The sequence below is a fragment of the Canis lupus genome, chromosome X, assembly GCF_011100685.1.
Source record: "Canis lupus familiaris isolate Mischka breed German Shepherd chromosome X, alternate assembly UU_Cfam_GSD_1.0, whole genome shotgun sequence".
Taxonomy (NCBI): Eukaryota; Metazoa; Chordata; class Mammalia; order Carnivora; family Canidae; genus Canis; species Canis lupus.
In genome coordinates, this window is record NC_049260.1 from 75,487,352 (window position 1) to 75,509,468 (window position 22,117).

General features: G+C 38.5%; 1 protein-coding gene across 3 annotated transcripts in view; it reads left to right on the plus strand.

Moving 5' to 3' along the window:
• CENPI (centromere protein I) overlaps positions 1-22,117 on the plus strand; it is an 80,136-nt gene that overhangs the window by 47,262 nt on the left and 10,757 nt on the right. For all 3 annotated transcript variants that reach the window (XM_038587859.1, XM_038587860.1, XM_038587861.1), the window contains exons 16-19: positions 1,010-1,145; positions 2,032-2,156; positions 4,365-4,413; positions 4,809-5,027. In XM_038587859.1, the coding sequence (XP_038443787.1) occupies positions 1,010-1,145; positions 2,032-2,156; positions 4,365-4,413; positions 4,809-5,027 (529 nt within the window). The remainder of the gene's footprint in view (positions 1-1,009; positions 1,146-2,031; positions 2,157-4,364; positions 4,414-4,808; positions 5,028-22,117) is intronic.

The following is a 22,117-nucleotide window of genomic DNA, read 5'->3' on the forward strand; positions in this document are numbered from 1 at the left end:
ATCCTGAGTAGTGAATTGTTTCATCTAAAATGCCTCTGGTGTCCTGTGGAGAAAGACTTCGAAGGATGCTGTTCTGAGCAGTCATCATTGTTCAAATTATTTCAGACACATTTGCCAGGTGCTGCCAAAAATCATAGTTAAAACATAGTTTGCAAATGGCCAACTGAATATATGGATGCCCACCTACGTGAATGGTCTCCTAATATTTCCCTGCTGACTCTGGCACTGAGCCATCATAGTGGTGGGTAGTGGTAAGTCATCATCATTTCTTAGGCTTTATAACTATATGCTGTTCTTTATTTCTTGTGCATAACCATTGTTGGCTACCTAAATCAGAGAGTAAAGCTATGAAATCACATTTCTAGGTCTTTTCCTAATCCACTCAACAGTGGTTTGAAGAACAGGGTTAAGTAGGTGGATGAATTGAACCAATTATACCCGTGTGTGATTTAAAGAGACACAGTTCATTGATTTGGGAAGAATATAAGATATACACAGTGTGGTTTTTAGTGGAAGATAGAAAGATCCCCAAAATTAGAGTAATTGAGTTTTAGGATTGAAATGAGTTCCAGTTAAAGTAAAAATATTTTAAATAGAATTTTAGCTCTGGAATTCAGGTAAAACTGGGTCTTGATTTCTACACTTAGAAACTAATTTGCTAAATGCTGTGATTCCTGGACATTGGTAATATTATCTAGTCTGTCTGGAGCTTAATCCTTTATTTCTCTGGTATTTATTTAGTAGAGTGGTTGCTGAGGATGTTCTGTGAGTTGATGTTAATGATTCCCTGGAGGGCTGTGTAGTTTTATGGCTAATTACTGTGGTTTATTTATTATTTATTTATTTATTTATTTTTAATTACTGTGGTTTAAAAAATGTCAATTATACTTTGGAGCACTGATTGTTTTCTGAAATCCTTAACTTTTTGCTATGTAATATTTACCTTTAGCTTGGAAATTGTGACAACTTTTGCAAATGTGGATCTGAATGTCATGGTTTCTTATTGCAGAGAGACAACTTTAGGTGGATCCATGAATTCTGTGTCTGAACTGATTCACTATGTAGGGTGGCTGTCCACTACTGCATTGCGCTTGGAAAGCAACAGTACTTTCTTGCTGCACTTTATTTTGGATTTCTATGAGAAGGTAGGTAGTACATATCCTGTTTTTCCTATTTAGATTTTTGTTGCTTTACTGCTCTACGTTACTGCTCTATTATTTAAATTTTATGTACAACTGTTAGTTGGGTTTCGACCTTATTAGCATAGTTAAAATAAGCTACTTATTGTGAAGTTAATGATCATATTCTTACCTGAATAACTGATCTTCATAAAGTGGAGAAACAAAATGCTTTTTGTAAAGAGTTCAGGTACTGCTTTAATAAAAACATTCCCCTGAAGAATGCTGACCCTAGAGAGAAGTCTGTCTCTAGCATCACTATCACTTTTTGCTCATTCATTGTACATCCCAAACCCCTGGCAAAACCCAAAAATATGCTGTTGTTTCTTTAGCTCTCAACTTTTACCTTTTAACTGCCTTATTTCTCATAGTACCTGTAATTCTGGTCTTCGGTTGTTTTATAGTATTTGATGTGAACAGAAGTATTATACTGAAGCTCCCACTAATCTCAGTTTTCCTGGCTTCCTCCCTGCACTAATTGTCTTTCTGTTATATAATTACATAGAAGCATGCTCTTTTGTTTTGCAGGTTGACAGCTAATATGGTAAATCAGTATTAATAGGACTTAAGGTAGAAGTGCTCCCTTCCCCTTTTTTCCCAACTTGAAGATCTCGTCCCAGAAAAAAAAATGGAATATTTTAGTAGTGACCTTGTAGAAATAATCCTCTATGGCAAGTTTGATGATTAGAGAGGTACATTTTTAAGCAGGCTGTGGCTACCTATTTATGAATCAGGCAGGTCCAAATCTTAGGTTCTATTATTGCTTATTCTCTATTGATAATTCTTTGGGTGAACTTGGTTGAGGGGTTCTGGGGGATAATCTATATACTGATGTTATCATTCTTCCTGAAAGGTGTGTGACATATATATAAATTATAACCTTCCATTGGTGGTATTATTTCCTCCGGGGATCTTCTATCCTGCTCTTCTCAGCCTAGATTCCAGTATCCTGAACCAGCTATGTTATATCATGCACAGGTACAAAGCATTTCTACTGTTTTATAAATTAACATATCATACTTCTTTTTCAACTGTATAATAAATAACTTATAGATACACTAAAATAAACACTGTATATAATGTAATAAAATATTAAATACAATAAAACTATTTCTATTTTCTGCCAGAACCTATGGAAATAGGGAATGTGTCTTTCTTTTGGTAATGACCTTCCCATATGGGACTATTTTAACTGTGTTTTTGAGATGTCACTGTAGGGGATATGGATTTAAAAAAATTCATCGTTGGGGTGTCTGGGTGGATCAGTCAGTTAAGCATCTGCCTTCTGCTGAGGTCATGATCCCAGGGTCCTGGGATTGAGCCCCACACCAGGCTTCCTGCTCAGCAGGATGTTTACTTCTCCCCTGCCTTGGCCCCTTCCCTGCTCCTCATTCTCTCTCTCTCTCTCAAATAAATAAATAAAATCTTTTAAAAAGAAAAGAATATATCTATTAAAAATAAGAAAAAATTCATAATTAATGGGAATAAAGGGCAGAGCATAGGGAATATAGTCAGTGATATAATAGCTTTGTGTGATAACAGATGATAGCTAATGTAGTGAGCATAGCATAATGTATAGCCTTGTCAAATCACTGTGTTGCATAGTTGAAACTAATGTCACATTGTATGTCAGCTATACTCAAAATTTTTAAAAATTAAATATTCATAGCCAACAAGCACATGAGAAAATGCTCCACATCACTTGCCATCAGGGAAATACAAATCAAAACCACAAGGGGTGGTAGAAAGGGAGGTTGGCGGGGGGATGGGGTGTCTGGGTGACGGGTACTGAGGGGGTCACTTGACGGGATGAGCACTGACTGCTAAACTATATGTTGACAAAACAGACTCTAATAAAAAATACAAAAAAGAGAACCTTTTGTACAGGATGCCTGGGTAGCTCAGCGGTTGAGCGTCTGCCTTTGGCTCAGGGCGTGATTCCGGAGTCCCAGGATCGAGCCCCACATCAGGCTCTCTACATGGAGTTTGCTTTTCCTCCCTCTTCCTATGTCTCTGCCTCTCTCTTTGTGTCTCTCTGAATAAATAAATAAAATCTTAAAAAAAAAGAATCTTTTGTGCAGTGGTACTGGTGCACTCAGCATCGTTCATTCTCATTGCTATGTCTTAAAGAAAAATTAGTCCTTGGCTGATAACTAGTTTAGGTCTACTTAGCTTGTCTGATAAAAAGAACATTTTCTGGGAGATTAGGGGAACTATTGCCAGTTATATGAAACTGTAAGTACTATTTCTGATCTTCTCTAGTTCTTTCACTTATAGGCTGAAATTACCCTTTGTAGTCTATAAGAGTTGTAAACCCTTTTGGCATAATTTGTAGGATTATGTCAAGGTTAGAATGATTGTAAACTAATTAAATATTTCCTAGGCAAGAAAAAAATTTTGTAAGTTTCTCTTTTATCCTTTCTACTGTACTTTTTTCTGCATTAAGAAAATATGTTTTAAATCAGTGACTGCTCTTTTTTTAAGTTTTATTTATTTATTTGAGCGAGAAAAAGAGCACGAGCAAGGGGAGGAGGAAGGATAGAGGGAGAGGGACAAGCAGACTCCCCCTTGAGTGGGGAGCTCTATGTGGGGCTCGATCCCAGTACCCGGAGATCATGACCTGAGCTGAAGTCAGTTGCTTAATTGATTGAGATACCCAGGCATCCCATCAGTTTCTGTTCTTGAGCCTCTATTACTTTTTTTTTTTAAAAGATTTTATTTATTTATTCATGAGATACACAGAGAGAGGGAGAGAGAGGCAGAGATACAGGCAGCGGGAGAAGCAGGCTCCGTGCAGGGAGCCTGACGTGGGACTCAATCCCTGGACTCCAGGATCATGCCCTGGGCCGAAGGCAGGCACCAAACTGCTGAGCCACCCAGGGATCCCCTCTATTACTTTTTTATAATGAAACATCAAAAGCATTTCCTTCATTGTTTTTTTCTTTTTTATTCAGGCATAATTTACATACAGTCACGTGCATATCTTAAATGTGTAACTCTATTTGAACCTCTATTAATTTTTATTCTTTGAGAAGAATGTAGCACAGAAGAATAAAAACCTTAACTAGACAGCTGGGTATTTGTGTATGTGCACATCTGCATATAATTACATTTAAAATGTACACTTGTTTATGTTTACATTTCAAAAGCATTTAATGTTCAAAATTTCATTGTTCTTTCTTTTAGATATCGTAAAAATTTGACAGCTGCCAAGAAAAATGAGTTGGTACAAAAGGTATGGATGATTAAGTTCTGTGTTAAATCACCATTGTTTAAAAATTGAGTTTGGCATTATATGGTCTCAATCATTTGGGGAATATAAAAAATAGTGAAAGGGAATAAAGGGGAAAGGAGAGAAAATGAGTGAAAATATCAGTGAGGGTGACAAAAAATGAGAGATTCCTAACTCTGGGAAACAAACAAGGGATAGTGGAAAGGGAGGTGGGTGGGGTGACTGGGTGACGGGCACTGAGGGGGGCACCTGACAGGGTGAGCACTGGTTGATATGCTATATGTTGACAAATTGAACTCCAATAAAAAATTTAAAAATTGAGTTTGGATATATATGATCTATTGGGAGTAAGAAAGAAAGGGAGAATAGATTATAATGTTTTTTTTCTTTTTCAATAGACAAAATCAGAGTTCAATTTCAGCAGCAAGACCTATCAAGAATTTAATCATTATTTGACAGCCATGGTTGGTTGCCTGTGGACATCCAAACCTTTCCAGAAAGGATTTTATATTGACCCTGATGTGTTAGAAAAAACTGGAGTAGCAGAGTATAAAAACAGTTTAAATTTAGTTCATCACCCTGCTCTATTGAGCTATGCTGTTTCCTTTCTGCTACAGGTAAGGACATTTAAAAGATTTCTAGATTTTATATAGGAATACTGTAATGGCAGTAATGGGAAATGCCATAAATTTAGTGTGTCTGAATTGTAAGACGTGTTCAGTCATTCCTTTTTAAGTGTCAGCTAGATTTTGAGCATTGTACTAGGTTTTGGGGGTTCAGTTAGTTTAAGTAAGCTTCTATCCTCCCAAGAGCTTGGGCTTGTGGCGGGTACAGACTTGTAAATGTTAATACAATACAGTGAGGTGAAATAAGAAAAGGTACAGTTGTGAGAAAGATGGAGTCATATTCAGTTCTGCTTGGGTAGAAATGGTACCAGGTAAGAAAGGCTGTGGAGAAGTAGAAGCTCTCATAAGATCCTTCTTAGACAAGATGGAAGACTGTAGGATAGATAATATTATAATTAGAATTGGAATCTTCACCAAAGACTGCTGCTTTAATGGATATCAATATGCTGGAAGGGAGGGAGTGTGGTCTTCAGCCTTGTCATTTTCATTCCTTATCACAGTGTTAGATCTTTGTTACTTCATTCCTTTATCAGTGACTTGAGGAATTCAAATGGTGTGCATATCAAACATGTGGATGATGGAACATGATGGAATTACAAATACACTGATAGAATCTAGATTCAGAATTCCCTCAACAGATGAGAACATTGAGGCATCTAACAAAATGAAAAAGAAATGTACAGAATAGGGAGATATTCATTGAATAATTGCTTAATATGTGCACACAATGAACCAGGCACTGTGGTGAACAAGACACATCTAGGTGTTATCTTCATAGAGCTTACAGTCTAGTTGAGGTGGAAGTCATTAAATAGAATAAAGAATGATGAGGGCAGCCCTGGTGGCACAGTGGTTTAGAGCCGCCTGCAGCCCAGGGAGTGATCCTGGAGACCTGGGATCGAGTCCCACGTCAGGCTCCCTGCATGGAGCCTGCTTCTCCCTCTGCCTGTGTCTCTGCCCCGCCCCCCCCCCCCCGTGTCTCTCATGAATAAATAAATAAAATCTTAAAAAAAAAAAGAATGAGGGATCCCTGGGTGGCGCAGCGGTTTGGCGCCTGCCTTGGGCCCAGGGCGCGATACTGGAGACCTGGGATCGAATCCCACGTCGGGCTCCCGGTGCATGGAGCCTGCTTCTCCCTCTGCCTATGTCTCTGCCTCTCTCTCTCTCTCTCTGTGACTATCATAAATAAATAAAAATTTAAAAAATTAAAAAAAAAGAATGATGAGTAATACAGGGAAGGTACAGAGGATGATGAAAAAATGTATGAGGGTGCTAACCTGATTCAGGCATTATAGAAGTGATGCTAATCAGAGTTTTGAATGATGAGCATGATCTTGCCAAGACAGGAGCAATATTTGAAGACAAATGCAAAGATAGAGCAGGGGACAGTATTATTTTTTTGTTAGAGGATTAGACTATGATTTAGGCTTTGTATGCCATGTTGTCCGTGTCAAGACTATTCAACCTTGCCGGTGTAGCATGAAAGTAGCCATAGACAGTGGTAAACAAATGGACAGAGTTGTGTTCTAGTGAAAGTTTATTTACAGAAACAGGTATTGGGTTGAGTGTGAGCCATGGGCTATGTTTTGCTGGCCCCTATTTAGAACTTGTCATGTTTGAGGACCTGAAGTAGAATTGTAGGGCTTGAGTAAGGATTCTACCCTGAGGAGAAGTACCCAGAATGCTTTTCCAAAGTATACATCCTTGATTGCTCCCACCCTGAGATTCTGATTTAATAATTCTAGAGTGATATCCAGGATCTCCTTTTTAAATACAATTTTGATATACAATAAGGGTTGAGAACCACTGGGCTAGTCTGTAGCATGATAGAAAATGAGGTCTTGAAATGCAGTCAGGGACCAGATGGTGAAAAAGGTATTATGTAGGCCTTCAAAAACATATTGATTGATTTTAGCATTTGAGTAAAAATTACATTTTTAAGTCCATAGAAGGATTTCAGAGCTGTATAGTTTAGTGATTTTCTGATATTCTTCTTTTTTCTCACTTCCATAGTAACTTGTCTGATTCATATAATATATAAAAACTTGTTTCAAATCAATATTATTTATATTACTGTTAATAATGAGACTACTGGATGAAACTTGAAATAATTTTAGTCCTTTTTCTCTCTGGACTAAACCCTACTAAAATTGTACAGTGCATGTACTATATTTTTGGTACTATATTTTAGGTATGTTTGTTTCAGTTTCTTTTTTTTAAGATTTTATTTATTCATGAAAGACACACAGAGAGAGAGGCAGAGACATAGGCAGAGGGAGAAGCAGGCTCCATGCAGGAAGCCCAGTGTGGGACTCGATCCTGGGACCTCCAGATCACGCTCCGAGCCGAAGGCAGATGCTCAACTGCTGAGCCACCCAGGCGTCCCAGTTTCAGTTTCTTTTCATGTTGTAGAGGTTGCTTTTTATAATTTAATTTCATTCATAGAAAATGTAACAGGTTGACCATATTCCAAATTCTAAACTATTGAAATCTTGCTTCCATCCTCCTCTCCTCCTTCTTTTTCTCTTCTCTTTAGGTAGCTAGCCATTTTTATTGCTTCTTGTTTTTCCCATCCAGTGTTTTCTTGCCCACAGGTTTTCTAGTGTAAAGTAGGGGATGGTTTATAAGAATTCACACTTTTGGCAAACCCGGTGCTTTTACTTCACTTGCCTTACCCAGTTGAAGGAAGTGCAGCTCAGTTTTGCAGATGATTCCTCTGGATTGGCAAATTGGCAAAAGCCAAGAGGGACTTTGAGAATTAGGTTTACCCATCTGGGTTCTCATCTTCTAGATACTGGCTTACCTTACCAGAGATTTTGGAATTCCTTACCATAGAGTTAGGTCTTTGTTACTTTTTTTATTATAAAACTTTTTTTTATGTTGTAAATTTCAAACATACACAAGTAGAGAGAATAGTACAATAAACCCCCACATACCCATCACCCAGCTCAGTCTCTACTCCCACCCAGTTTTACCCTCTCACCCCACCCAATTATTTTGGAGCAAATACCAAATGTTATACAATTTTGCTGTAAATGCTTCATTATATACCTTTAAAAGATATGGGTGCTTTTTAAAAATTTGTCTTTTTAAAACAACTTTATTAAGATACAGTTAAAATACAGTATAATTCACACATTTAAAATATAGTTCAGTGGCTTTTAGTGTATTCACAGAGATGTACATCATCATAATATATTTTATATTGTTTTTTATTATCCCAAAAAGAAACCCTACACCCCTTGGCTGTCACTCCTGTTTTCCCATTCCCCACCCCCATCCTGCAAATACTAATCTATTTTTAGGGGTTCCTGGGTGGCTTAGTGGTTGAATAAATAAAATCTTTAAAAAACTAATCTATTTATATCTAAGTAGATTCACTTATTCTGGAAATTTATGAAAATGAACTCATACAATATGTTATTTTGTGACTGGCTTCTTTCACTTAGCATAATGTTTTTAAGGTTCATCTATGACAGAGCACCTATCAGTACTTCATTTGTTTTTATTGCCAAATAGTATTGTTTAGTACAGATGTGCTCCATTTTGTTTATCCATTAGTTGATGGACTTTTGGGGTATTTCCACTTTTTGGCTGTTACGAATGGTGCTTCCATAAAGATTTGTGTACAAGGTTTTGTGTGAACATGTTTTCATTTCTCTTGGGATATACTTGGGGGTGAGAATGCTGGATTATATGGTACTATTGGAGGAACTTCAGACTATTTTCCAAAGTAGCTGTACCATTTTACATTCCTACCAACGGTGTATAAGGGTTCCATTTTCTCCGTATCTTCCCCAAGACTTGTTATTCTTTTTTTAGGATTTTATTTATTTATTCATGAGAGACACAGAGTGAGAGGCAGAGACATAGGCAGAGGGAGAGGCAGGCTCCATGCAGGAAGCCCGATGTGGGACTCTATCCCGGGACTCTGGGATCATGCCTTGAGCCGAAGGCAGACGCTCAACTGCTAAGGCACCCGGTGTCCCACACTTTGCCCATTTTTAAATGAGGTTATTTGCCTTATTGTTATTGGCTCATTGAGAGTCATTTCTATATTTAGTTTCAAGTTACTTATCAGATACATGATTTACAAATGTTTCCTATTCTGTAGGCAATCTTTTAATTTTTATTGATCTCTTAAAGGACATTTTTAATTTTGGTGAACTTTTAATTTATGAATTTTTTCTTTTGTCTCTTGTGCTTTTTAAAAATGATTTCCTATGTCTCTGTCTCCTCAGCCCCTGGCAACTACCATTCTGCTCTTAGCTTCTATGAGTTTGATTATTTTAGATTCAACATATAAGTGGTATCATGAAGTATTTGTCCTTCTGAGTTTGACTTATTTCACCTAGCATAATTCCTTTCAGGTTTATCCATGTTGTCATAAATGGCAGGATCTCTTTCTTTTTAAAGGCTGCATAAGGGACACCTGGGTGGCTCAGTGGTTGAGCGTCTGCCTTTGGCCCAGGGCATGATTGGGATCGAGTGCCACATCAGGCTCCTTGCAGGGAATCTGCTTCTCCCTCTGCCTGTGTCTCTGCCTCTCTCTCTGTGTCTTTCATGAACAAATAAGTAAAATCTTTAAAATAACAATAAAGGCTGTATAATATTCCATTGTATGTATATACCACATTTTCTTGATCCATTCATCTATTGATGGATATTTAGGTTGCTTCCCTGTCTTGGCTATTGTGAATAATGCTGTAGTGAACATGTGAGTTTAGATAGGTCTTTAAGATCCTGACTTCAATTCCTTTGGATGTATCCCCAGAAGTGGAATTGTTGGATCATATGATAGTTCTATTTTTAATTTTTTGAGGAATCTTCATACTGTTTTCCGTAGCAAGGCACCAATGTACATTCCTAATAACAGTATGCAAGGGTACCTTTTCTCTACATTCTTTTTGTTTTTATTCATTTGTTTTTTTTAATAAATTAATTTTTTATTGGTGCTCAATTTACCAACATACAGAATAACAACCAGTGCTCATCCCGTCAAGTGTCCCCCTCAGTGCCCGTCACCCACTCATCCCCAGCCCCTGCCCTCCTCCCCTTCCACCACCCCTAGTTCGTTTCCCAGAGTTAGGAGTCTTTATGTTCTGTCTCCCTTTCTGATATTTCCCACACATTTCTTCTCCCTTCCCTTATATTCCCTTTCACTATTATTTATATTCCCCAAATGAATGAGAACATACACTGTTTGTCCTTCTCCGATTGACTTACTTCACTCAGCATAATACCCTCCAGTTCCATCCACGTTGAAGCAAATGGTGAGTATTTGTCGTTTCTACTGGCTGAGTAATATTCCATTGTATACATAAACCACATCTTCTTTATCCATTCATCTTTCGATGGACACCGAGGCTCCTTCCACAGTTTGGCTATTGTGGACATTGCTGCTATAAACATCGGGGTGCAGGTGTCCTGGCGTTTCATTGCATCTGTATCTTTGGGGTAAATCCCCAACAGTGCAATGGCTGGGTCATAGGGCAGGTCTATTTTTAACTCCTTGAGGAACCTCCACACAGTTTTCCAGAGTGGCTGCACCAGTTCACATTCCCACCAACAGTGTAAGAGGGTTCCCTTTTCTCCGCATCCTCTCCAACATTTGTTGTTTCCTGCCTTGTTAATTTTCCCCATTCTCACTGGTGTGAGGGTATGTCATTGTGGTTTTGATTTGTATTTCCCTGATGGCAAGTGATGCAGAGCATTTTCTCATGTGCATGTTGGCCATGTCTATGTCTTCCTCTGTGAGATTTCTCTTCATGTCTTTTGCCCATTTTATGATTGGATTGTTTGTTTCTTTGGTGTTGAGTTTAATAAGTTCTTTATAGATCTTGGAAACTAGGCCTTTATCTGATAGGTCATTTGCAAATATCTTCTCCCATTCTGTAGGTTGTCTTTGAGTTTTGTTGACTGTATCCTTTGCTGTGCAAAAGCTTCTTATCTGGATGAAGTCCCAATAGTTCATTTTTGCTTTTGTTTCTTTTGCCTTCCTGGATGTATCTTGCAAGAAGTTACTGTGGCCAAGTTCAAAAAGGGTGTTGCCTGTGTTCTCCTCTAGGATTTTGATGGAATCTTGTCTCACATTTAGATCTTTCATCCATTTTGAGTTTATCTTTGTGTATGGTGAAAGAGAGTGGTCTAGTTTCATTCTTCTGCATGTGGATGTCCAATTTTCCCAGCACCATTTATTGAAGAGACTGTCTTTCTTCCAGTGGATAGTCTTTCCTCCTTTATCGAATATTAGTTGACCATAAAGTTCAGGGTCCACTTCTGGATTCTCTATTCTGTTCCATTGATCTATGTGTCTGTTTTTGTGCCAGTACCACACTGTCTTGATGACCACAGCTTTGTAGTACAGCCTGAAATCTGTCATTGTGATGCCCCCGGCTATGGTTTTCTTTTTCAGTATTCCCCTGGCTATTCAAGGTCTTTTCTGCTTTCACACAAATGTTAAGATTATTTGTTCCAACTCTCTGAAGAAAGTCCATGGTATTTTGATAGGGATTGCATTAAACATGTAAATTACCCTGGGTAACATTGACATTTTCACAATATTAATTCTGCCAATCCATGAGCATGGAATATTTTTCCATATCTTTGGGTCTTCCTCAATTTCTTTCAGAAGTGTTCTATAGTTTTTAGGGTATAGATCCTTTACCTCTTTGGTTAGGTTTATTCCTAGGTATCTTATGCTTTTTGGTGCAATTGTAAATGGGATTGACTCCTTCATTTCTCTTTCTTCAGTCTCATTGTTAGTGTATAGAAATGCCACTGATTTCTGGGCATTGATTTTGTATCCTGCCACGCTACCAAATTGTTGTATGAGTTCTAGCAATCTTGGGGTGGAGGCTTTTGGGTATTCTTTGTAGAGTATCATGTCATCGGTGAAGAGGGAGAGTTTGACTTCTTCTTTGCCAATTAGAATGCCTTTAATGTCTTTTTGTTGTCTGATTGCTGAGGCTAGGACTTTTAGTACTATGTTGAATAGCAGTGGTGCGAGTGGACATCCCTGTCTTGTTCCTGACCTTAGGGGAAAGGCTCCCAGTGCTTCCCCATTGAGAATGATATTTGCTGTGGGCTTTTCGTAGATGGCTTTTAAGATGTCGAGGAAAGTTCCCTCTATTCTGAATCTCTGAAGAGTTTTGATCAGGAATGGATGCTGTATTTTGTCAAATGCTTTCTCTGCATCTAATAAGAGTATCATATGGTTCTTGGTTTTTCTCTTGCTGATATGATGAATCACATTGATTGTTTTACGAGTGTTGAACCAGCCTTGTGTCCCGGGAATAAATCCTACTTGGTCATGGTGAATAATTTTCTTAATGTACTCTTGGATCCTATTGGCTAGTATCTTGTTGAGAATTTTTGCATCCATGTTCATCAGGGATATTGGTCTGTAATTCTCCTTTTTGGTGGAGTCTTTGTCTGGTTTTGGAATTAAGGTGATGCTGGCCTCATAGAACGAATTTGGAAGTACTCCATCTCTTTCTATCTTTCCAAACAGCTTTAGTAGAATAGGTATGGTTTCTTCTTTAAACGTTTGATAGAATTCCCCTGGGAAGCCATCTGGCCCTGGACTCTTGTGTCTTGGGAGGTTTTTGATGACTGCTTCAATTTCCTCCCTGGTTATTGGCCTGTTCAGGTTTTCTATTTCTTCCTGTTCCAGTTTTGGTAGTTTGTGGCTTTCCAGGAATACGTCCATTTCTTCTAGATTGCCTAATTTATTGGCATATAGCTGTTCATAATATGTTTTTAAAATCGTTCGTATTTCCTTGGTGTTGGTAGTGATCTCTCCTTTCTCATTCATGATTTTATTAATTGAGTCTTCTCTCTCTTCTTTTTAATAAGGCTGGCTAATGGTTTATCTATCTTATTAATTCTTTCAAAGAACCGACTCCTGGTTCTGTTGATCTGTTCCACAGTTCTTCTGGTCTCGACTTCGTTGAGTTCTGCTCAAATTTTAATTAACTCTCTTCTTCTGCTGGGCGTAGGGTCCATCTGCTGTTTTTCTCTAGCTCCTTTAGGTGTAAGGTTAGCTTTTGTATTTGAGTTCTTTCCAGTTTTTGAATGGATGCTTGTATTGTGATGTATTCCCCCCCTTAGGACTGCTTTTGCTGCATCCCAAAGATTTTGAACGGTTGTATCTTCATTCTCATTAGTTTCCATGAATCTTTTTAATTCTTCCTTAATTTCCTGGTTGACCCTTTCATCTTTTAGCAGGATGGTCCTTAACCTCCACGTGTTTGAGGTCCTTCCCAACTTCTTGTTGTGATTTAGTTCTAATTTCAAGGCATTATGGTCTGAGAATATGCAGGGGATGATCCCAATGTTTTGGTATCGGTTCAGACCCGATTTGTGACCCAGTATGTGGTCTATTCTGGAGAAAGTTCCATGTGCACTTGAGAAGAATGTGTATTCAGTTGAGTTTGGATGTAAAGTTCTGTAGATATCTGTGAAATCCATCTGGTCCAGTGTATCATCTTAAGCTCTCGTTTCTTTGGAGATGTTGTGCTTAGAAGACCTATCGAGTATAGAAAGAGCTAGATTGAAGTCATCAAGTATAAGTGTATTATTATCTAAGTATTTCTTCACTTTGGTTATTAATTGGTTTAAATATTTGGAAGCTTCCACATTCGGGACATATATATTGAAGATTGTTAAGTCCTCTTGTTGGATAGATCCTTTAAGTGTGAGATAGTGTCCCTCTTCATCTCTCACTACAGTCTTCGGGGTAAATTTTAGTTTATCTGATATAAGGATGGCTACCCCTGCTTTCTTTTGAGGACCATTCGAATGGTAAATGGTTCTCCAACCTTTTATTTTCAGGTTGTAGGTGTCCTTCTGTCTAAAATGAGTCTCTTGTAGACAGCAAATAGATGGGTCCTGCTTTTTTATCCAGTCTGAAACCCTGTGCCTTTTGATGGGGTCATTAAGCCTGTTCACGTTCAGAGTTAATATTGAAAGATATGAGTTTAGTGTCATCATGATATCTATTCAGTCCTTATTTTTGTGGATTGTTCCACTGAACTTCTTCTTAATGGGGAATTTTAAGCGTCGCCCTTAAAATTTCTTGCAGAGCTGGTTTGGAGGTCACATATTCTTTTAGTTGCTGCCTGTCTTGGAAGCTCTTTATCTCTCCTTCCATTTTGAATGAGAGCCTTGCTGGATAAAGTATTCTTGGTTGCATGTTCTTCTCATTTAGGACCCTGAATATATCCTGCCAGCCCTTTCTGGCCTGCCAGGTCCCTGTGGAGAAGTCTGCTGTTACCCTAATATTCCTCCCCATAAAAGTCAGGGATTTATTTTCTCTTGCTGCTTTAAGGATCTTCTCTTTATCTTTGGAATTTGCAGGCTTCACTATTAAATGTCGAGGTGTTGAACGGTTTTCATTGATTTTAGGGGGGGATCTCTCTTTCCTGGATCTGAATGCCTGTTTCCCTTCCCAGATTAGGAAAGTTTTCAGCTAGGATTTGTTCAAATACATATTCTGGCCCTCTGTCCCTTTTGGCGCCCTCGGGAACCCCAATTAAACGTAGGTTTTTCTTCCTCAGGCTGTCGTTTATTTCCCTTAATCTGCCTTCATGGTCTTTTAATTGTCTCTTTTTTCCTCAGTTTCCCTCTTTGCCATCAACTTGTCTTCTATGTCACTCACTCGTTCTTCCACCTCGTTAACCCTCGTAGTTAGGACTTCTAGTTTGGATTGCATCTCATTCAATTGATTTTTAATTTCTCCCTGATTGGATCTAAATTCTGCAGTCATGAAGTCTCTTGAGTCCTTTATGCTTTTTTCTAGCCACCAGTGGCTCCATTCAGTGCTTCTGAATTGGCTTCCTGACATTGAATTGTAATCCAGATTTTGTAACTCTGTGGGAGAGAGGACTGTTTCTGATTCTTTCTTTTGAGGTGAGGTTTTCCTTCTAGTCATTTTGCTCAGTGCAGAGTGGCCAAAAACAAGTTGTATTGGGAAAAGGAGAATAAGAGAGAGAGAAGGAAGGAAAGAAAAGAGAAAAAGAAAAAAGAAAAAAAGGAAAAAAGGAAAAGAGAAAGAAAAAGAAAGAAAGGTGAAAAAAAGGGTGGGGGAAGCAATCAGAAATCAAAAAGAAAAAAAAAACTACGGGGGAGTATCTTCTGATTCTCTATACTTTAAGTCCCTTGACTTCCCCTGGGACTTGTCCGTCTAGCTGGTCTTCTGGGGGAGGGGCATGTTGTGCTGATTTTCAGGTGTTAGCACTTGGGGGAGCTGCTCTGCCCCTGCCTGGTGCAGGGCTCAGTGGGGGTTGTTTACCCCGTGAGGCCCCTGGAGGAACAACCCCAGTGGCTGGGGCAGTTCTGGAAACCTGGATTCCGCCCCCGCAGTAACTAGGGAGCTCTCCGTCCAAAGGGGCCTGGAGGTTCCGGTGTGGGGCCGCTGATCTGCTCAGCTCGGGGCAGGAGTGTCCTTGCTGTCCTGGGCCCTCCCGGCCCCTGCCTGTCCCAGGGGAGGCCGGATCTTGGGCTGTGTCCCGGTGCCCTGGGCTCCCGGTCTGCAATGTGGGATTCGCGCTCGCGGCCCAGCAGCTGCCTCTCCGCGGAGCCTCCGCCCGAGCCCCTCCGAGCTGCTCCCGGAGCCGCGCAGCCCCCTCCGTATGGAGCCTCTTCCTCTGCCAGAGCCGCCTCCGAGCTGCTCCCGGGACACGCAGCCCCCTCTCCACGGAGCCTCCGCCCGAGCCCCTCAGAGCTGCTCCCGGGTCAATGTGTGCACACTGCAGCCCTTTAGGGAGCTCCGTGCACTCTCCCCGGGGAGCAGGTGTCTGTTAGTGTCCCAGGGAGCCTGAGGGCATCCCGTCCCTCCTGGGTCCTGCTCTAACTCCCTGCGAGCCCCTTTCCACCCGGGAAGGTTGGTGCAGCTCCTGCTTCTCCAGGACGGGGCTCTCCTGTCCTGGGGGCACTCGCCCCGGCCTCAACCCGGCTCCTCGCGGGGCCCCTCCCCCATGGATGCCTTTTGTTTCTTTATTCCCCCCCCCCCCCCCCCCCCCCCCCCCGTCTTCCTACCTTGATAGAAGCACGAACTCTTCTCACTGTAGCTTTTCAGCTGTTCTCTCTTTAAATCTCAGGCCAAATTCGTAGATTTTAAGGGTGATTTGAAGGTTATCTAGGTAATTTGGTGGGACAGGTAATTTGGGGACCCTACTCTTCTGCCGTCTTGCCCCTCCTCTCCTCCGCCAACATTTGTTATTATTTGTTTTTGATGAAATTAATCTTAACTATTGCAAGGTGATAATCTCATTATGGTTTGAATTTGCATTTCCCTGATGATTATTGATGTTGGTCATCTTTTCATGTATCTGGTGGCCATTTAGATGTCTTCTTGGGAGAAATGTCTCTTCAGTTCCCCTGCCCATTTCTTAATTGGGTTATTTGTTTTTTTTTGCTGTTGAGTTGTAGGAGTTCCTTATGTATGTTGGACATTCACCCTTTATTAGATATTTGGTTTGCAAATATTTTTTTCCTATTCAGTATGGCTGATTTTTCACTTTGCTGATTTTTTCTTTTCCTGTAAAAAGCTTTTTAGTTTGATGTTACCCCACTTGTCTATTTTTGCTTTTGGTGCTTTTTCCAAGAAATGATTGCCAAGGCCAGTGTCCAGAGAAGCCTTTTCCCTATATTTTCTTCTAGGAGTTCTACAATTTTGGGTTTTACATTTAAGTCTTTAATCTATTTCAAGTTAATTTTTGTGAGTAGTGTAAGGTAGGGGTTCAATTTTATTCTTTTGCATGTGGACATCCAGTTTTCCCAGCACCATTTATGGAAGAAACTCTCTTTCCCAATTGTATATTCTTGGCATCCTTGTAATTTCTGAGCTCTATTTTGTTTCATTTGTGTCTGTTTTCATACAAGTATCATACTGTGTGATTACTGAGGCTTTGTTATGTATTTTGAAATAGGGAAGTATGATTTCTCTAGCTTTGTTCTTGCTCAAAATTTTTTGACTACTTGGGGTTTTTTGTAGTTCTTTGTGAATTTCATTATTTTTTTTTCTTTCTGTAAAGAATGCCATTGGGATTTTGATAGGGATTGCATTAAATCTGTATTTTGCTTTGGTTTGTATGGATATTTTACCAATATTAATTCTCTGAATCCATGAACACAAGGTGTCTTTCCATTTTTTGCATATATTCTTTTATTGGTGTTTTATAGTTTCTCCAGGTATAAGTCATTCATCTCCTTTGGTTAAGTTTATTACTAAATATTTCACTCTCTTTAAAGCTATTGTAAATAGAATTTTCTTAATTTCCTTTTTGAAGATTTTATTTATTTATTTATTTATTTATTTATTTATTTATTTGAGAGAGAGAGAGAGAAGTAGGAGGTGCCAAAGGGGAAAATCCTAAGCAGATTCCCCACTGAACATGGAACCCAACCTGGGGCTCGATCTCATGACCCTGAGATCATTGGCCCTAGCCGAAACCCAAGAGTTGGTTGTTTAACCAACTGAGCCATCCAGGAGCTCAGCTGTTAGTTGTTAGTGTATTGCTTGTGCTTTTGTTTTTTTTGTTGTTGTTGTTTTTTTGTTTTTAATTTTTATTTATTTATGATAGTCACAGAGAGAGAGAGAGAGAGAGAGGCAGAGACACAGGCAGAGGGAGAAGCAGGCTCCATGCACCGGGAGCCTGACGTGGGATTCGATCCCAGGTCTCCAGGATCGCGCCCTGGGCCAAAGGCAGGCGCTAAACCACTGCGCCACCCAGGGATCCCTTGCTTGTGCTTTTGATGTCATAGCAGAAATCACTGCCTAACCCAAGATCATGAATTTGTTCCTATGTTTTGTATAAGAGTTTTATAGTTTTAGTTTTTTTTTTTGAGATTTTATTTATTTATTCATGAGAGAGAGAGAGGCAGAGACACAGGCAGAGGGAGATGCAGGCTCCATGCAGGGAGCCCCACATGGAACTGGATCCCGGGTCTCCAGGACCACACCCTGGGCTGAAGGTGGTGCTAAACCGCTGAGCCACCTGGGCTACCCAGTTTTAGTTCTTATATTTAGATTTTTTAAATCTATTTTGTGTTCATTTTTGTATAGTATGTGATACAGGTAGGTATCTAACTCCAGTTTTTCCATGTGGCTCTTCGGTTTTCCCAACACCATTTTTTGAAAAGATTATTTTCCTATTAAAATGTGTTAGAACCCTCAAAGATCAATTGACCATAGATATATGGATTTATTTTTGGACTTTCATTCTTTACCATTGATCTTTGTCTATCCTTACACCAGTACAAAACTGTCTTGTAGCTTTGAAATCAGAAAATACGAGACCTCTAGCTTTGTTCTTTTCCAAGGTCGTTTTGGCTATTCTTGTTCTTGAAATTCCATATGAATTTTAGAATTAGCTTGCCAGTTTCTACAAAGAACCAGCTGGGATTCTGATAGGTAATACCTTGAATCCCTAGATCAATTTGGATAGTATTGCCATCTTAATAGTTTTGTCTTCTAATGTATGAACATAGAATGTCTTTCCAATTATTTAGCCTTTGTCAACAATGTTTTATAGTTTTCATAGTATACGTTTTATACTTCTTTTGTTAAATTTATTCCTGATTATTTTGGGGGGTTTTTTGAGGTTATTATAAATGAAATTATTTTCTTTCTTTTTTTGAGTATAATTGACATACAGTGTTACATTAGTTTTAGGTGTACAAGATAGTACTTCAACAAGTTTATTTATTAGGCTCTCTTCACAAGTGTAGGTACTATCTGTCCCATTACATGGCTATTACAATGTCATTGACTATACTCCTAATGCTGGGTCTTTTATTCACATGACTTATTCCTTTCATAACTGGAAGCCTATATGCCCCACTTCCCTTCACCCAATTTGCCCAACCCCTCCACCTCCTCCCCTTTGGCAACTATCAGTTTGTTTTCTGTATTTATAGGTCTGATTCTGCTTATTGTTTATTCATTTGTTGTTTTTGTTTTCTGTTTTATTTTTTTTAGATACCACTTACGAGTGAAGTCATTTGGTACTTGTCTTTCTCTGACTGACTTATTTCACTTAGCATTATACCCTTTAGAGTCATTCATGTTATTGCAAATGGAAGAATCTCATTCTTTTTTATGGCCGAGTAATGTTCCTGTGTGTGTGTGTGTGTGTGTGTGTGAGAGAGAGAGAGAGAGAGAGAGAGAGAGAGAGAGAGAGATCCATTTGTTTGTGGATATTCCATATTTTGGCTATTGTAAATAATGCTGCAGTAAACATAGGGGTGCATATATCTTTTCAAATTAGTGTTTTCATTTTTATTGTAAATGCCCAGTAGAAGAATTATTGGATAATGTGATAATTCTGTTTTTAATTTTTTGAGGAACCTACATACTGCTTTCCACAGTGGCTGCACCAGCTTTTATTTCCACCAACAGTGTACAAAGGTTTCCTTTTCTCCATATCCTTAGCAACATTTCTTATTTCTTGCTTTTTTGATTTTAGCCATCCTGACAGGTGTAAGGTGTTAATCCCACTGTGGTTTTGATTTGCATTTCCCTGATGATGAGGGATGTTGAACATTTTTTCATGTTTCTGCTGACCATCTATATGTCTATATGGAAAAATATCTATTCATGTCCTCTGCCCATTTTTAATTTGGATTATTTGCGTTTTTTGGTGTTGAGTTGTATAGGTTCTATATACATTTTGGATGCTAACCACTTATCAGCTATATCATTTGTATATATCTTCTCCCATTTTGTTATGTTGCCTTTTTGTTTTGTTGAAGGTTTTCTTTGCTGTGCAAAAGCTTTTTATTTTGATGTAGTCCAAGAGTTAATTTTTTAATTTAAAATTTTAAAAAGCTTTATTTGTTTGAGAGTGAGAACATGAGCAGTAGGCAGAGGGAGACATCAGGATCATAACCTAAGGCACATGCTTAACCAACTGAACCACCCAGGCACCCCAGTTTGATTTTTTGCATGTAACTGTCCAATTTTCCCAGCACTATTTGTTGAAGAGAATGTCTTCCTCATTGTATAATCTTGCCTCCTTTTTCATAGATTAATTGACCATATAATCGTGGGTTTATTTCTGGACTCCTTATTCTATTCCATTGATCTATGTGTCTATTTTTGTGCCAGTACCATTCATTTTGAGTACTGTAGCTTTGTGTAGTATACCTTGAAATCTGTAATTGTGATATGTCTAGCTTTATTCTTTGTTTTCAACATTGCTTTGGCTACTCAGGGTCTATTATGGTTCCATATAAATTTAAGGATTATTTATTCTAGTTCCGTTAAAAATCGCTGTTGATATTTTGATGGGGATTGCATTAAATCTTTAGATTCCTTTAGGTAGTATAGACATTTTAAAAATTATTTTTTCACTAGTTTCAGAGGTAGAATTTAGTGATTCATCAGTTGTATACAGCATCCAGTGCTCATTACATCAAGTGCCTTCCTTAATGCCCATTACCCAATTACTCCTCCCCCCCCCAACTACTTCTTCTCCATCAACCCTCAGTTTGTTTCTTAGAGTTAAGTGTCTCTTATGGTTTGCCTCCCTGTTTTCATCTTATTTTATTTTTCCTTCCCCTCTCCTATGTTTAACTGTTCATTTTTAAAATTCCACATATGAGTAAAATCATATGGTATTTGTCTCTCTTTGACTTATTTCACTTAACATAATACCCTTTAGTTCCATCCACATCATTTGCAGATGGCAAGATTTATTTCTTTTTGGTGGCTGAATGATATTCCAGTGTGTGTGTGTGTGTGTTTGTGGTTGTGTTTATCACATATTCTTTATCCATTCAACTGTTGATGGACATCTGAGCTCTTTCCAGATAGTATAGACATTTTAACAATATTTTTCTTTTTAATCCATGAACATGGAATGTTTTTCCATTTTTTTGTATCATCTTCAGTTTCTTTCATCAGTGTTTTACAGTTTTCAGAGTATAAGTCTTTCAGCTCTTTGGTTAAATTTATTCCTAGATATTTTATTCTTTTTGGTGCAGTTGAAATTGTGTTGCTTTTTGCTACTTTATTATTGTGTACAGAAATGCAATGGATTTCTGTATATTAATTTTGTATCCTGTGACTTTCCTGAATTCATTTATTAGCCATAGTAGTTTTTTTGTGAGGTCTTTAGGGTTTCATATATATAGCACAATGTCATCTGCAAATAGTGAATGATCTTTTTAATGTGTTATATGTGATTTTCTCCTATTTTGTGGAGGATTTTTGCCATCTGTGTACGTTAGGGATATTGGTCTGAAGTTTTCTTTTTTTGTGGCTTCTTTGTGTGGTTTTGTTATCAGGGTAATGCTGGCCTTGTAGAATGTATTTAGAAGCTTTCCTTGCTTATATATTTTTTGGAATAGTTTGAGGAGAATAGGTATTAAGTCTTATTTAAAAGTTTGGTAGAATTCTAGGCACCTGGGTGGCTCAGTTGGGTGAACGGCCAACCCTTGGTTTCGGCTCAGGTCATGATCTCATGATTGTGAGATCAGCTCTGTGACAGGCTCAGCACTGAGTCTCCTTGGAATTCTCTTTCTCTGCCCCTCCCCCTGTGCACTCACTCTCGTGCTTTCTTTCTCTCTCTCTCAAATAAGTAAATCTTTAAAAAAAAAGTTTAGTAGAAAACACCTGTGAATCTATCTGGTCCTGGACTTTTATTTTTTGGTGGTTTTTATTTTAATTATCGATTCAGTTTTGTTACTTGTAATTGGTCTGTTCTGATTTTCTATTTCTTCCTGGTTCCATTTTGGAAAATTGTATGTTTCTAGGTATTTATCCATTTATTCTAGGTTGTCCACTTTGTTGGCATCTAAGTTTTCATAGTTATTCTCTTATAATCCTTTGTCTTTCTGTGGTATCAGTTCTTCTCTCTCATTTCTGATTGTATTTATTTGAGTCCTTTCTTTTTTTCTTGATGAGTCTGGCTGTCAATTTTGTTTATCTTTTCAAAGAATCAACTCTTAGTTTCATTGATTGTTTTCCTTTTTTTACTCTCTGTCATTTATTTCTGCTTTCATCTTTATTATTTCCTTTCCTCTACTCACCTCGGAATTTGGTTATTCTTCTTTTTCTATTTTTTTTATGTGTA